Below are 14,577 nucleotides of genomic sequence, written 5' to 3' on the forward strand. Positions count from 1 at the left end.
ATGAACATCTTGGATGACAAGGGGGTGATTACATTATCTGTAAATTTTAGTTCTCCTTAAAGCAGTTAAACACCCAAATATACAGCATAACACCTCCAAAATGTCTTAGGCCGCGATCACACCGAACGCGTTTTTGCAGTTGGAGGCGCCTCTTTTGAATGGTTTTCTGTTGGCAGTGAGCGTTCTGCGCGCTGCTTATGCGCCCCAGGCGCCTCGTGTTTTCGCCGCCTGCTGCGCCTCGCGTTTTTGCAGGAGCGCTCTGAGCGCCTGAAGTTGAAAAAAAAATCAACTCTGAGCGGAAAAACGCCCAACGTCATTCGCATTCTTTTCCACTGTCCAATCGAATGAATGGAGAGGCGGGCCTTCTGTTGTGGTGACGAAAGTTTACCATTGCTTAAAAAGTCCGGAGACTGCAAGAATTAGAGGAGAAACCTTTGGTGTCTATCGTGGGTAACCCGGAGCTGTATTATTTAGGGTTTCTGCTAATATGACAGTTTACTTAACAGCAAAAAACTAAGATTTTAGAGCGCTCGCGCTATAATCCTTTGATTTGACTGACAGGACAGCTGTTTTGGTCGTTGCTTAGCAACATAAAAAACCGCAGCACACTGCTCTTTTTTAAAAGTCACCAAAAAAAGGCAGTGCTGTGCGCCTCGCGTTTTTAGAACTAAAAGACGCGTTCGGTGTGATCGCGGCCTTAGTCTCTTCAAAAGGTCAATTGCATACCACAAAACAGCAGAGTTGGTCTATCTGCTGTGCTCTAATTTAGAGAATCACAGTTACAGCAACACTTCTTCGTTGCAGTTTGAAAAATACAATCAGCAGACTAACAGCTTCTACTAATAAGCTCACAATCAGAAAAGAGAGCACATAGTGCTCCCAATAAGTGAAAGAGAGCTTTTTCACAGCTGCATAGTGCCATTGTCAAAACAAGCTGAGCGGACCTCTGCCAGCAATGAATAGCTGTAATTGAGAAAGCATGTAATGAGGCCACGGACTCTGCTCTCGGCATCACAGAGAGAGTGAGAGAACTGGCAAACTGCGCATCTCTGCAAACGTTACTTTTTCCATCGTTATTTATTCAAATTAGCTTCTCATCTGCATTTCAATAGATTTCAATAGTCGTGGCTTATTTGGTGGAGGATATCATAGAAGACCTGGAGCAAGAATTTCAACACATGCAATTTAACTGTATTTAACTGGCATTATCAGTTATGATTGTACATTTATTTGTAGAGATAACCACCTGATCTCATTAAAAGGCACTACTGTTTGACATTTTGGCAGATTTGAATTGAAAATGTAAGACTTTGAGAAAAAAAAAACTGAGGTCTACCTCTAAACCTAACCCTTAAAGGGATAGTTCACTTAATAATGAAAATTCAGTCATTAATTACTCATCTTCATGTTGTTCCAAACCCGTAAGAGCTTTGTTTTGCTTTTTAAATAGTAATAAAAAACTCACTATGTGGTATATATGCAGTATTTACATTTATTGTACACCAGTTTTGTCAGAAATGTTAGATTAGGACATATACCCATAGAAAGTTTACGTACAATTTATCGACCTAGACAACTACATGCAATTTTATACTGTACAAAGGCATGATTAATTCATTCACACAAGTCCATGCTCCAGGTTGGCCATGGGATTGTCACATGAATTAACATGATTGAAACACTTCAATGAACAAACAATGCTGCAAACTTTCTGAGTTGGTTTTCCAGTGCCTCCTGACTGTAAAAGGCAGAAGGCAGCAATGTGGGACATTGTTTCATAATGTCATATATTGAACAAATTCAATTACTTGGCATCAGTGTGATTAAAACATTAGCATGGCCATTTACCCAATTAGTCTGGCTAATTAGAAAATGGTGTTATAATAAGTCTCTTCACACCCGTTAAGTGAGTCTCTTGCTTGTTTGTTTATGTAGGGGTGTTTACAGTTGAATGCAAATTGTGCATTATTGAGTAATCGATTGTATGTGGGGGTTTTCTGCAACTTCAGTGGCCACTCTTTAACAGTCCACAGTCATAGCAGTGCAAATGCAATAAATATGTATGTTGTTCATGGATATATAAAAGAACCTGTCGGATAAAGTAAAAGACGACTACAAAAATGTAGATACAAAGCCTCACTTATTAGTGTTGATAATGGCAGAAAGGCAAAAATGCTGTTACATACAATTGCAGTTTTTGGTTGTGAATACAAACATCTAATAGTTCACTTCTTCAACATTGTAAGACCAGACCAAGGTTCCCGAAGGGAACCTCGACTCTTGACGAATGTTCGGGCATGACAAATAGTGAGCAAAGTTACAATTCAACAGGTTTACAAGTATTTACAACTCGACAATCATACAAGTTACTATGACCACTAGAAATAAACCTACTATAGATTCAGCATCACATTCACTGTACAAACGATATTTATTCCCATGAAATTAGTTAATGTTACTGTTACTTTGATCAGAAGCAGAATTGGGGAACTTATCAAGATTTCGAGCATGTGGATCAGTAACTACTAGTCCAACAGATCGGAAGCAGAAAACGTGGGAAAAGGCCAGTCACCTTTTTTTTTTCCCAGAAAGAAATGAAATCACCATCTGCCCCCATTCATTCTCAGATAAAACCTGAAATTATTTCACCTGACCGTGTCTGGTCTCTACTACCATGGTTTTCATTAGCCCTAAAATGTCACGAAACAGAGCTCTATGATCCAAAAAATAAATAAAAATCAATAAAACAAAAATATGGCAAAGAGAGAGGGAGCAAGTAATTGATACCACAAGCGATGTAGGACATTTGGTGGTTCAGGTGGCGTTCTCTTCCTCATCATCCAGGTAGTAGTTGAGGGTGATAACAGCGCTGATAAATTCCCCCAGCTCCACAAAATCGGCCGTGATGATGTTTATTCCGCTTTCCCCAGGTCGCTGTGAGCGGATCCACTGCATCATGCCAGGAAGAGCCCTGAGAAAACACACACATATATATACAGTCAGTTTCAATCCAAGGGGATTAGGGTATTTGTTCCCAAACCGAACAGCAGCGAACAAATGAGCTCAGTTTCAAAATATAGTGAGCTGCCTCGCTGTTTGCTGCCGACATAGGCAGCTGCCTTTTTCTGACTTTCCTGTAACTTTACAAGTGACCAATTTGGAATGTAAGCTGCAACACTGTATGCCATATAAATAGTGCTCCACATGCATAGATATGTACATTTTGATAGTCTTTAATTAGTTTTAAATTACTTTTATAAATTAACTATTTTTACATGAATTTTAATGTAAATCATTTATAAGTCAAAATTAGAATATAAGGCAATTATGGGATAAAAATTTAAATTATGATGTTAAAAGACAAAATTATGAAATTAAACATCAATTTTCCACAAAAAGTCAATTATGACATGACTTTTTGTCTAATAGTTTTAACTTTTTGTTTTACCTTCAAGTTGTATTTAATTACTTTGATGTTTTTTTACATAGAAAAACAATCAATCCTTTGATAAATCATAATTATAACTTACAAGTCATTATTCTTAATACAAGTCAAATAACTTACAAGTCAATATAACAAAACTATAAGATACTAAGTCATAATTATGAGAAAAACTATGACTACCAGTCAAAAGTTTTTGAACAGTAAGATTTTTAAATATTTTTTAAAGAAATCTCTTCTGCTCATCAAGCCTGCATTTATTTGATCTAAAATACAGCAAAAGATAGCCTGGAAAAAATCCAGACCCTAATCTATTAAGATTAAGGGTCTAGCATCGAGCAATGAAAACTTGAAAAGGGCCTAACTCGAGGGGCGACACCAAGCATGCATTTGAAACTCTCACTGCACGCGATTGGATAACGCCACGACCAACCACAACAATACAGCCCCATACGCTTAGCTACCAGCGGAGCTAACTGATAGTTCAAACTCTTGCCGTATCCAGTCGGCAAAACAGCAAAAACGTCCTTCTTGCAAAGGAATGATTCGAGCGCGGTTTTCTGTTCCTCTTTTATATGAAAAGCCAAGTCTAACTCGTTCATTGTAGCGGCCAAAGCCGTTTCAAACAACTGGTGTTCATCTGTAGCCAGCTTTCAATGTTTACTAAATGATTCCGGACGTCGCAGCGCTGTCGTCATCAGTTTAGCTCGCCTCTGGCCCGCCTACATCAGATACACCGATTTGATTGGTTCCCAGAACTGCTTACGTAATGCAGTAACCTGCATCATTGCTCGATGCCAGAGTGTCTTGCAGAGACAATTCAAATTGTGCTCTCGCGAGACCTCTGGATTTCCAGGGTAAGCAAAAGCAGTAATATTGTTAAATAGTTTTACTATTTAAAATAACTGCTTTCTATTTGAATATATTTTAAAAATGTAATTTATTCCTAGGATCAAAACTAAATTTTCAGCATCATCACTCCAGTCTTCAGTGTCACATGATCCTTCAGAAATTATTCTAATAAGCTGATTTGCTGTTTAAGAAACATTTTTATTATTATTATTATCTGTATTTTTAAAAATATCAACAAAATAGGTGTACTTTTATTTGGCAAGGATGCTTTAAATTGTTCAAAAGTGATGATAAAGACATTAATAATGTTACAAAGACTTCTATTTCAGATAAATGCTGTTCTTCTGAACTTTCTTTTCTTCAGAAAAAAACCTGAAAAAAATTCTACTTTCAACATAATAATAAAAATAAATGTTTTTTTTAACAGCAAATCAAAATATTAAAATGATTTCTAAAAGATCATGTGACTGGAATAATGATGCAAAAAATTCAGCTTTAAAATAATTTTTAAATTACATTTTATGAATATATTTAAATAGAAATTAGTTATTTTAAGTAATTAAAATATTTCAACATTTTACTGTTTTTGCTGTACTTTGGACCAAATAAATGCAGGCTTTTTTAATGCTAAAACATTAAAAATCTTACAGGTCAAAAACTTTTGACTGGTAGTGTACCTCAAAATTATTTAGAGATAAAAGTCGCAATTATGACATAATTCAAAGTCATAATTATAATTTTCAAATAAAAAATTTCCAATGATAATTATTTAAAATTGTATTTATAATATATAATTATTTAATTTTAGGTTTTTTTGTTTTTAATTGTTTTCACAATTGACTAATTTGTTCCCTTGTTGTAAGTAAACTGTGCGCTAAATAACAGCAGCAACAGGTTTATGAGAATGCAGAATACAATTTAAAAAAAAAAACAATGTTATCGAGCGGACGACTTAAATAAAACGAGGAAATTAATTAGTAAACCGTGTGCACAATTTAGTAACCAAGGATACGAATTGAAAATTGTGCACACAATTTACTTTTTCCCCTGCATGTCATGTGTGGGGCTCCCTAGTATGTCACACTTGTTCCCCAAAGCTATGTTTTATATGGCAGAAATTGGCTTTCATAGTGTTTGTAGGAAGCAATATTAACCTGTGTGATTAGGATACTGTCTAGACAGACAGCTCTCTAGATTTTGGTACAAATCTCACATGCATTGTTTGCTGTGTCTGTCTTTAAAGGATCTGCAGGTGGTGATGCACCTGAAGTGGGGTCACATCGGCAGACACAGAATCATTCCTGTGAGGGCTATGACTCAGGAGTTATCTCATGCTCTGCTGCTCACTCCTAGATGATGCAAGGGCTAGAAGGCTTTATCAGCTAATAAGACGCCATGCTTGTCAGATTGCAGTGTGCTGGCAGAGGCCGTATCATTTTACTCTCTGTGCCCCACCTCTCCCCTCATCTATAATTAATTTGCCATCAGCACAGTTGATGCACAGAATAATGACACATTTGACCAAACAATCACATTGGCTTTGGCATGGATAAAATGAACTTAAATGTATGCATTTTCCTTAGAAAATAAAGATTTGATGCTTAAGATGTTGCTACATGCTGAGATGAGAATTCTGAATGAGTCTTCCAGCACGCAGGATTACTAACGTCGGTGTCAGCTCTGCCCTTTAGCTAATGTTCCAGTTACACTAAGCAGAAATAATGTGTTGCTCCTCACCAAATGCCCAGGGGGAATCAGCTACGTATGTGGATAGCATGAAGGTGGAATCATAAGGTACAGTTCAGATATAGTTCCACTATTTTAAATACCATGACCAAACAATGCTAGCTTCTGTTAATAGAATTACACAAATTCTTCTCTTGACTATTCATGGCTACCAGCAACAATCAACTGTTTAATAGTTTGAGGTCAGAAAGATTTTTGAAAGGAATTCATACTTGTATTCAGCAAGGACACAGTCATTTGACTGAAATTACAGTAAATAAGTGTATAATGTTATAAAACATTTTTTATTCCAAATAAATGCTGTTCTTTTGAACTTTCTATTCATCAAAGAATCCTAAAAAGAATGAATCTACTAAAATATCAAGCAGCAGTGATAATTCAACCCTGATAATAAGAAGAAATGATTCTTGAGCAGCAAATCAGCATAACAGAATGATTTCTGAAGGGTCATGAGACACTTAAGACTGAAGTTATGTGCTGCTGAAAATTCATGGAGGAAAATTTCATTTTCAAATATATTAAAATAGAAAACGGTTATTTCAAACTGCAATAATGTTTTGGTGAGAGAATTCTTTCAAAAACACTAAAAGATCGTACTGATCCCAAACTGTTGAATGGTAGGATGGATGGATGAAATCTTCTATGAATACTTTTAAAGCATAAATTTGATTAAAACAATAGGTTTACATAATCACATATGCAGTTCATAGGGGACATATTGTATTATCCCTACAGTTACAGCATGAAGTACTATTTAAAACTATAACAATTTACATTACATTTACCTATTTTATCTCACAATTCAGATTTCTTTTGCAGCAAATGCAAGTTTACCTCAACAATAGCAAGCTTGTCAATTCTGAGGAAAAAAAGATGGATATAAACTCATTCTGAGCTGAGGAGAAAAAATTGAAAATCTCAGAATTTAGTGCCAGTTTATCAGGAAGTGATGAATTTGTTCTCTTTGACTCACTGGATGGAAACAGTGGTTTATTTGCAAATGTTTTCTGTCATATTCCAGTTTTGCGCACAAGTTAAATTTGCGTCTTTGGATGGAAACAGCTATTTTCTACCACCAGGTAGGCTGTGACCACAGAAAAACATCATCACTGTTTGCAAACCCCGAACTGGTCTATAAAAACAGCTTAAATTGAAGCCAATCCAGAAAAACAGCAGGTTGATTAATATGCCACTTTATGATGTAATAGTGTGACTAAACATTGAAGAAGATCAACGCTTGCTTCTACATCACTTCTTGTTTAGCCCTGCCCACTGATTCGCATGCAGTAAGTAAATAACAAGAAAGGCAAACGCAGGTCTATGCAAAAATTAGTTGCCAAGTTGTGGAAAAACAGTCTTTGCATTGCCTTCCGTCTGATCCCAACATTAGGAAAGAGTGGATGAACTTCAGTGTCAGTGAGAAATTAGTCTTTTGTTCGCTTCATTTTATCACAGATTTACAAACCGTTTACAAACAAGGCACAATTCGATGCAGGATATTCTGAAAGATTGAAACTAAAAGACGATGCTGTGTAGACTATGTTGAATCCATCAGCTATGTCGCAACACAAATGTGAGTAAATGTTTTCATTTTGTGGTCACTATTGCTTTGTCTGTTATTACAGATTGTTTGATGTTTGAGTATTACAGTGCCTTGCGAAATTATTCATACCCCTTAATTTTTTTCATATTTTGTTATGTTGCTGCCTTATGTTAAACTACTTTAAATTACTTTTTTCCATCAATCTACACTGCCTACTCCATGGCAAAGCAAAAAATAGGTTTTGAACATTTGTGCAAATTTATTAAAAATAAAAAACTGAAAAGATCCCATTGCATAAGTATTCATTCATTTTTATAATATTATTATGGTGTATGGAGTGTAAATTTTACAAATTTATTGAAAATAAAACACTGAAATAAGTACATTGCATAAGTATTCATACCCTTAACTCAAGCTTTGCACATCTGCATTTGGCAATTATCTGCCATTCTTTGCCTCACCTTTTCACCTCTCAAGCTCTGTCAGCTTGGATGGGGGCTGGCAGACATTTTCTAGAGTCCTAGTTGTTCCAGTCGTCTTCCATTATGGATAATGGAGGCTACATGCTTCTGTGAACCTTCAATGCAGCAGATTTTTTTCGGAACTTTTTGGTTTTTGCTCTGATATGCAATTTCAGCTGTTAGACCTTTTCTGAGAGGTGTGTGCCTTTCTAAATCATACTCATTCAAATGAATTTGCCACAGTTTAACTCCACTCAAAGTGTAGTAACATCTAGAAGCAATATGAATGCTCCTGAGCTAAATTTCGAGTGTCCCAGAAAAGGGTACGAATACTTATGCAGCGGGATCTTTTCAGTTTTTTATTTTTAATAAATGTAAACAAATGTTCAAAACCTATTTTTTGCTTTGCCATTATGGAGTAGGGAGTGTAGATTGATGTGGGAAAAAAGTAATTTAAAGTAGTTTTACATAAGGCAGCAACATAACAAAATGTGAAAAAAATGAAGGGGTATGAATAATTTCGCAAGGCACTGTATGCATTTTTAACCTAGATCACAGCACCGTCCATATGTGAAGGATGTAGGCTGTCAAACATACACAACTATTAGCCAATCATAGCAGTGGGTGTTTACTTCTGTGTCTACCATCCGTCACGCCTATTCAAATGGAGCATTCTGCTAAGGGGGGTCAAAACAGGCCTATTATTATGGTTTTTGTAAAAATTTTGATAAAATTATAAGTGGACCTCAGAGAATGGTACAAAATAAAAAACAAAGGCAGTTTATGATTGCTTAACACAAATTTTCTAGTCATAAGACTGAAGAGTCATTTAAACGTCTAGAACATCTTTTGCAGGAACTGTTTTACAAATATTTATTATCTAATCAGCTGGAAAAAAAAGCATATTTTCCAAAAATTTCTTCCTCAGAAATACTAAAAGAATCATTCCTTTAAGAAGCCAGAATCACTGAGAGGAATCTAATTAAATTCCTTTACAATTCCAATGCCTAGTTATTATGGCTGTGCTTAGCTGCATGCCCAGTGGCACACTATATATCATGCCTGCTGACAGGCGAGAAAGAATAACAGAAGATCATCCTTTGACAGCCGCAGATGCCAATGTATTCCATGCGGGAAGCAGAAAGACCCCCTTTCAGACATTTGAATGAGCAGAATATTGGTGCACTCTTGAATTAATGCACTGAATATGTCGTTCTGTCGTCCAGAGCCATTTCGAAATGCTTTCTGCCAAGAGTTTCATGTTTCTAAGCAAGCCTGACAAATCCTGATCAGTGAGGCCCAAGAGACTCTGAGCAACGGCTAATAACTGTAATGAGATTAAAATGGGACTGTAAAAAAATCTGCCTGGCGCTGATTTGAAGATAACAGAGAGTGAGATCTAATGAGTCAACATGTTCTTAGATGCTACACATTTCACAGAACAGATTTTGTAACATACAATAGCTTACCTCTCTGTGATGGTCTCCCTTAGGCCGCTGGTGACACCCTTCATGACGGTGCTCGCTTTGGGAGTGAGAACCACTTGGGACACAAAAAAGGTGCCCTTACGTCTCCGATCTTTTACCGAGGCTTGAAGAAACTGAATGAGCTTCTCAGGATCTGTGGTATTGGCCCAAGGAGAGGGCATCATCTGACCAGGCCACAGGAAAGGAACCTCCAGAGCCATGGGATTGTGATAGAAGACCAGCACCTGATACTCCTTCTCCCAGAGGTACTTCAGGCTTACCTCTTCAGCAAACACTACCGGACAGAGTCGGTCCCCGAAGATGGTGCGCAGCATCTGGACAAGCTTCTCGTGATGCAGGTTCTGTACGCCGTAGAAGTGATTGAAATCCAGGAACACGACCTCGCGAGCATGGGAGGCCAGGAAGGTGCTGATCTGCTCCAGGCCTTCGCGTACGGTGGCGCTGAACAGGCCGTGTGCAAAGTAGAGCTCGTTGTCGGGGTCTCTGGGTTTGGTGGATATGCGGAGGTCAAAGAAGCGGATGCCTGCCTCCAGCTGGCTGTTGAAGTTCATGGTCTGTGTTGCCAACCACTTCCTCATCAGCTTCTTGGCCACTGTGCCAAACACCGAGACAAAGTTCTGCACTGTCTCAGGCTGCTCCGGCCCAACTGGTGAGGCTTCGTCGATGTAAAAACTGAAGGAGTCGTGGGAACCTGGATGAGAAGATTTCTGAGTTAGTGATATTCATTAAGAGAGAACATAAAAATGATGACGACTGACTGAACAAATGCAATTTTCTGGCTCATATAAAACATTCCAAAGGGAGCTGAATAGTTATCTCATGTATAATACAAAAATCACCAGTCTTTGTGGAATTATAGAGGCAACATTCCCTTTGCTATAGAGGAAAGGCCACATTAAAAATATAATATAATATAATGTAATATACCTACACTACCATACGAACGCTGAAAGAAATTAATAGTTTTATTCAGCAAGGATGCATTAAATAAGTCAAAGGTGATAGCAAAGACATTTATAATGTCACAAAAGATTCCATTTTAAATAAATGCTGTTCTTCTGAACTTTCTATTCATCAAAGAAACCTGAAAAAATGTATCATGGTTTCAAACACTGATAAATGTTTCTTGAGCAGCAAGTCAGCTTATTAAAATGATGTCTGAAGTGACTCTGAAGGCTGGAGTGATGAATGCAGAAAATTCAGCTTTGCATCACAGGAATGTATTAGATTTTGAAATATAGTCTAATATAGTGATGCTCCGATTGATCGGCAACCGATCATGATCGGCGATATTGGCTAAAAATAGCTTGATCGGCGAACCCCAAAAGCGCCGATCAAAAAAGCCGATCACTTGACGTAAATTACTCGCGGGACTTTTTCACAAGTGCATGCACGGCGCCTAGGTAAACAACAGCAGAGCGGAGCTTACCAGTGGCAACATGCAACATGAGTACTACATTCTTTATTAGTTTTGTAAGGGTAGTCTTGTTATTGGGCATATGACTAAGTTGTGCGTGTACAGAGCGCTGACTGTAGTTTTGCCGGGGAAGTTAAAGTATACTTTCGGTTCCCTTTCGATACTTTCACTCGTACTGCGTCTGAAAGACGCTTATGGGAAAAGCTCCTTTTCTCCTGAGACTGAAGCATTTCAATAACGCAGTGTAACTGCACGGCCATTGGTTCGTGCAGTGTTAAAGAAACGAACCAATGGCTCGGCAGCGGAGATGCACAAACCTATGGCGATGATTCGCGCCCGATCGCGCCAAAAGGGGCGGAGCATCTGGCTATATAAGCGAGCATTTCGCCATAGGGAACTCAGATCCTTCTTCTTCAGCGACGACTTCTGATCTTCGCAGAGACTGACTACGCAGACTTCGCTCAAGCAAGCCTCTTCTTCGCGGTTGACGAGCCTCGCAGCGGATCCTCACTGCTCGGCGGATTGACGCTCCGGAGCTGATTCCCTGCTGCTATCCGGCGAACATCTGAAAGAGCAAATTAAGAGCAAATTTCTACGGCGTTGTTTCAAATGCCACGGCGTTTTTGTCGCTCGTGCAGAGCCCCTCTGCACGCCGCTGACACTCACGCTGAGTGCGTCTCGTGCCTGGGTCACGCCCACGCTGAGGCTGCGCTCAATGAGACGGAATGTTCCCATTGCGGGAATATGAGTCTCACTTCCCTCCGCTCGCGGCTAGCTTTCTTTTCAGAGAGCGACGCCGCTTCTCACGCCCTCCCGCTTACTTCCTCGCAAGAGCCTGCTAGGAAGAAGCAGCGGGGCAGGAGAGCTAAGAGCGCGGTGACAGGCGAGCTCACGCCGGCTCAGACCCCGCGTGCCTCGCCTTCACCACATGGAGAGGAATCGCCAGTTCTCTTCCTGCATCCTGACCAGCGTCCCTCTGCGGCTGCGAGCGATCTGGTCTCCTTCGGAGGAAGTGAATGCGAGGATGACAGCATGTCATTGGCCGCATCTGACGCAGAGGAGTTGTCGAGCTCTTCCCATGACCCCGCCCCCTTGCCGTCTGCGCAATCCAGCGCCACCAGCGCCGGTATGGACGCCGAACTGTTCCGCGTCCTATCTAAAGCTGTCGAGGAGCTGGATCTTCAATGGTCTCCCCCCGAGGAGCCATCTAGGAGCCGGCTGGATGAATGGTTCCTGCCGGGGCGCCGCCAGGCCCCTCGTCAGCGAGCTTCACCATTCTTCCCCGAAGTCCACGACGAAATCTCTAAGTCCTGGCGTGCTCCATACTCCGCCCGCCTTCATACTTCCTCTTCTGCTGCCCTCACCACGGTCGATGGCGCTGAGGAAAAGGGCTACGAGAAGCTGCCCCCGCTGGACGAGTCAGTTGCTGCGCACCTTTGCCCGCCCACCGCTATCGGCTGGAAGGCTAGGGCGTCACACCCGTCTAAGCCGTGCAGGACGACCTCTACCCTCGCTGGACGAGCGTATTCGTCTGCCGGACAGGCAGCTTCGGCGCTTCACTCAATGGCGGTACTCCAGGTGTACCAAGCAAAACTCCTCCGCGGGCTGGACGAGTTGGGCCTGGATGATTCTCCGCTCAGAGAAATACGCAGCGCTACGGATCTGGCGTTACGCGCCACAAAGATGACGGCTCAGGCAATCGGGCGATCGATGGCCAGTTTGGTGGTGCTGGAGCGCCACTTATGGCTTAATCTTACGGAGATCAAGGACGCGGATAAGGTCGCCTTCCTTGACTCCCCCATTTCGCCGACCGGCCTGTTCGGCCCAGCTGTCGAGGGCTTCGCGGAGCGCTTCACTGCAGCGCAGAAATCGTCCCAAGCCATGCGACACTTTCTGCCAAAACGCTCAAGCTCCGCAACGGCTCCTAGTCGCCCCAAGCCGGCGCCGACTCAGCAGCCTGCAAAAGCCACGCCCCCAGCTGCGCAACCAGCTACTCAGACGGAGCTCCGTCCACGTTCACGCCCAGCCAAGCGTTTTCCCTTCCCCAAGCGCCAGGGACCTCGGCCAAGAGTGGTGTTGGACCAGGCGCCGCCAGCGTCTTCCTGATCTCAACAGCAGGAAGAGGGAGGGGCCAAGTCTCGCAGCAGCCGGACCAGCCCCCAAAGTGCCTCTTTTGAACCCTTCTACACTCCGTTCTGTTCCGAGTGTAAGGGAACTCATGTTTGTAAACAATGTAGCTGTAACTCACGGGCCCTTTGTATCAGCGCCCTTACAGCAAACCGCTGTGATAGCGGGAAAAATAAAAAACAAACATTTTCAAGAAAAGAGCAAATTTCCTCTTCCAATGCTTTCAGACAGCATACAGCTGTGCGAACCATTGCAGCCCCTAGCGACACGATCCGCGGCATGGCAAGCCATCCCCGGAGTGTCAAAATGTGTTTTGGGTATAATAGAACGAGGCTATGTACTCCAGTTCGCTCGAAGACCTCCTCGCTTTCATGGTGTGATCACCACCTCAGTTCGCAGCAAAGACGCAGACGTCTTGCGATTAGAGGTAAAGAATCTGTTGGCCAAGGGCGCCGTGGAAACGGTCCCCCCAACACAGAGCGAGTCAGGTTTTTACAGCCGTTACTTCCTCGTTCCAAAGAAGGATGGCGGCCTACGTCCCATCCTCGACCTCAGACAGCTGAATCGCGCCCTCATGAGACGGCCGTTCAGAATGCTTACACTAAAACAGATCCTCTCGCAGATACGCAAAGGGGACTGGTTTTGTTCACTGGATCTGAAGGATGCATACTTCCACATTCAGATCGCCCCCCATCACAGGCAATTCTTGAGATTCGCCTTCGAGGGAGTGGCATATCAATATACAGTCCTTCCGTTCGGACTGTCGTTAGCCCCTCGCACGTTTACAAAGTGCATGGACGCAGCACTTTCCCCTCTGAGACAGATGGGAATCCGCGTCCTGAACTATCTGGACGACTGGCTCATCCTAGCCCAGTCAGAGAACGAGCTAACACACCACAGAGCCTTAATCCTCAGCCACTTAGAGTGCCTAGGACTCAAGGTCAATTTTGCCAAGAGCGTGCTGTCTCCCAGCCAACGCATTGCGTTCCTGGGAGCAGTTTTCGACTCACGTCAAATGAAGGCAGCAGTTGCGCCGCAGAGAGCCCAAGCCATTCGCAGGCTCGCGGCTTCCTTCAAAATAGGAGCCCTTCGTCCACTCAAGATTTTTCAGAAGATGCTCGGCCTTATGGCCTCAGCATCTCCAGTACTTCAGTTGGGTCTGCTTCAAATGCGCCCCCTGCAGTTCTGGTTGAAACCAAAGGTTCCTCCTCAAGCGTGGCGTTTGGGACGCCAGCGCATCAAGGTAGATCGGGCCTGTATAGCAGCCCTGGCTCCTTGGAGGTGCGCTCAATGGATGGAACAGGGCGTTCCCCTGGACTTGGTGGTCAGAAGGAAAGCGGTCTCGACAGACGCCTCCAACTTAGGTTGGGGGGCGCTGTGCGACGGCCAGCCTGCTTTCGGCCTATGGTCGAAAGCGGAGAGTCGCCTTCACATCAACTGCTTGGAAATGCTAGCAGTATGTTTAGGCCTTCACACCCTTCTACCTGCACTGAAAGGTCACC

The 14,577-nt window shown here is 41.9% G+C and overlaps 1 protein-coding gene across 1 annotated transcript in view; it reads right to left on the bottom strand.

Moving 5' to 3' along the window:
- Positions 1-1,474: 1,474 nt before the first annotated feature.
- plcxd3 (phosphatidylinositol-specific phospholipase C, X domain containing 3) overlaps positions 1,475-14,577 on the bottom strand; it is a 43,402-nt gene continuing 30,299 nt past the window's right edge. Inside the window, exons 2-3 of the mRNA XM_073819488.1 lie at positions 9,514-10,222; positions 1,475-2,971 (exon numbers count right to left, since the gene is read on the bottom strand). Of these exons, the coding sequence (XP_073675589.1) occupies positions 2,815-2,971; positions 9,514-10,222 (866 nt within the window). The 3' untranslated portion in view covers positions 1,475-2,814. The remainder of the gene's footprint in view (positions 2,972-9,513; positions 10,223-14,577) is intronic.

This window comes from Garra rufa, chromosome 15 (genome assembly GCF_049309525.1).
Source record: "Garra rufa chromosome 15, GarRuf1.0, whole genome shotgun sequence".
NCBI classification, from domain to species: Eukaryota; Metazoa; Chordata; class Actinopteri; order Cypriniformes; family Cyprinidae; genus Garra; species Garra rufa.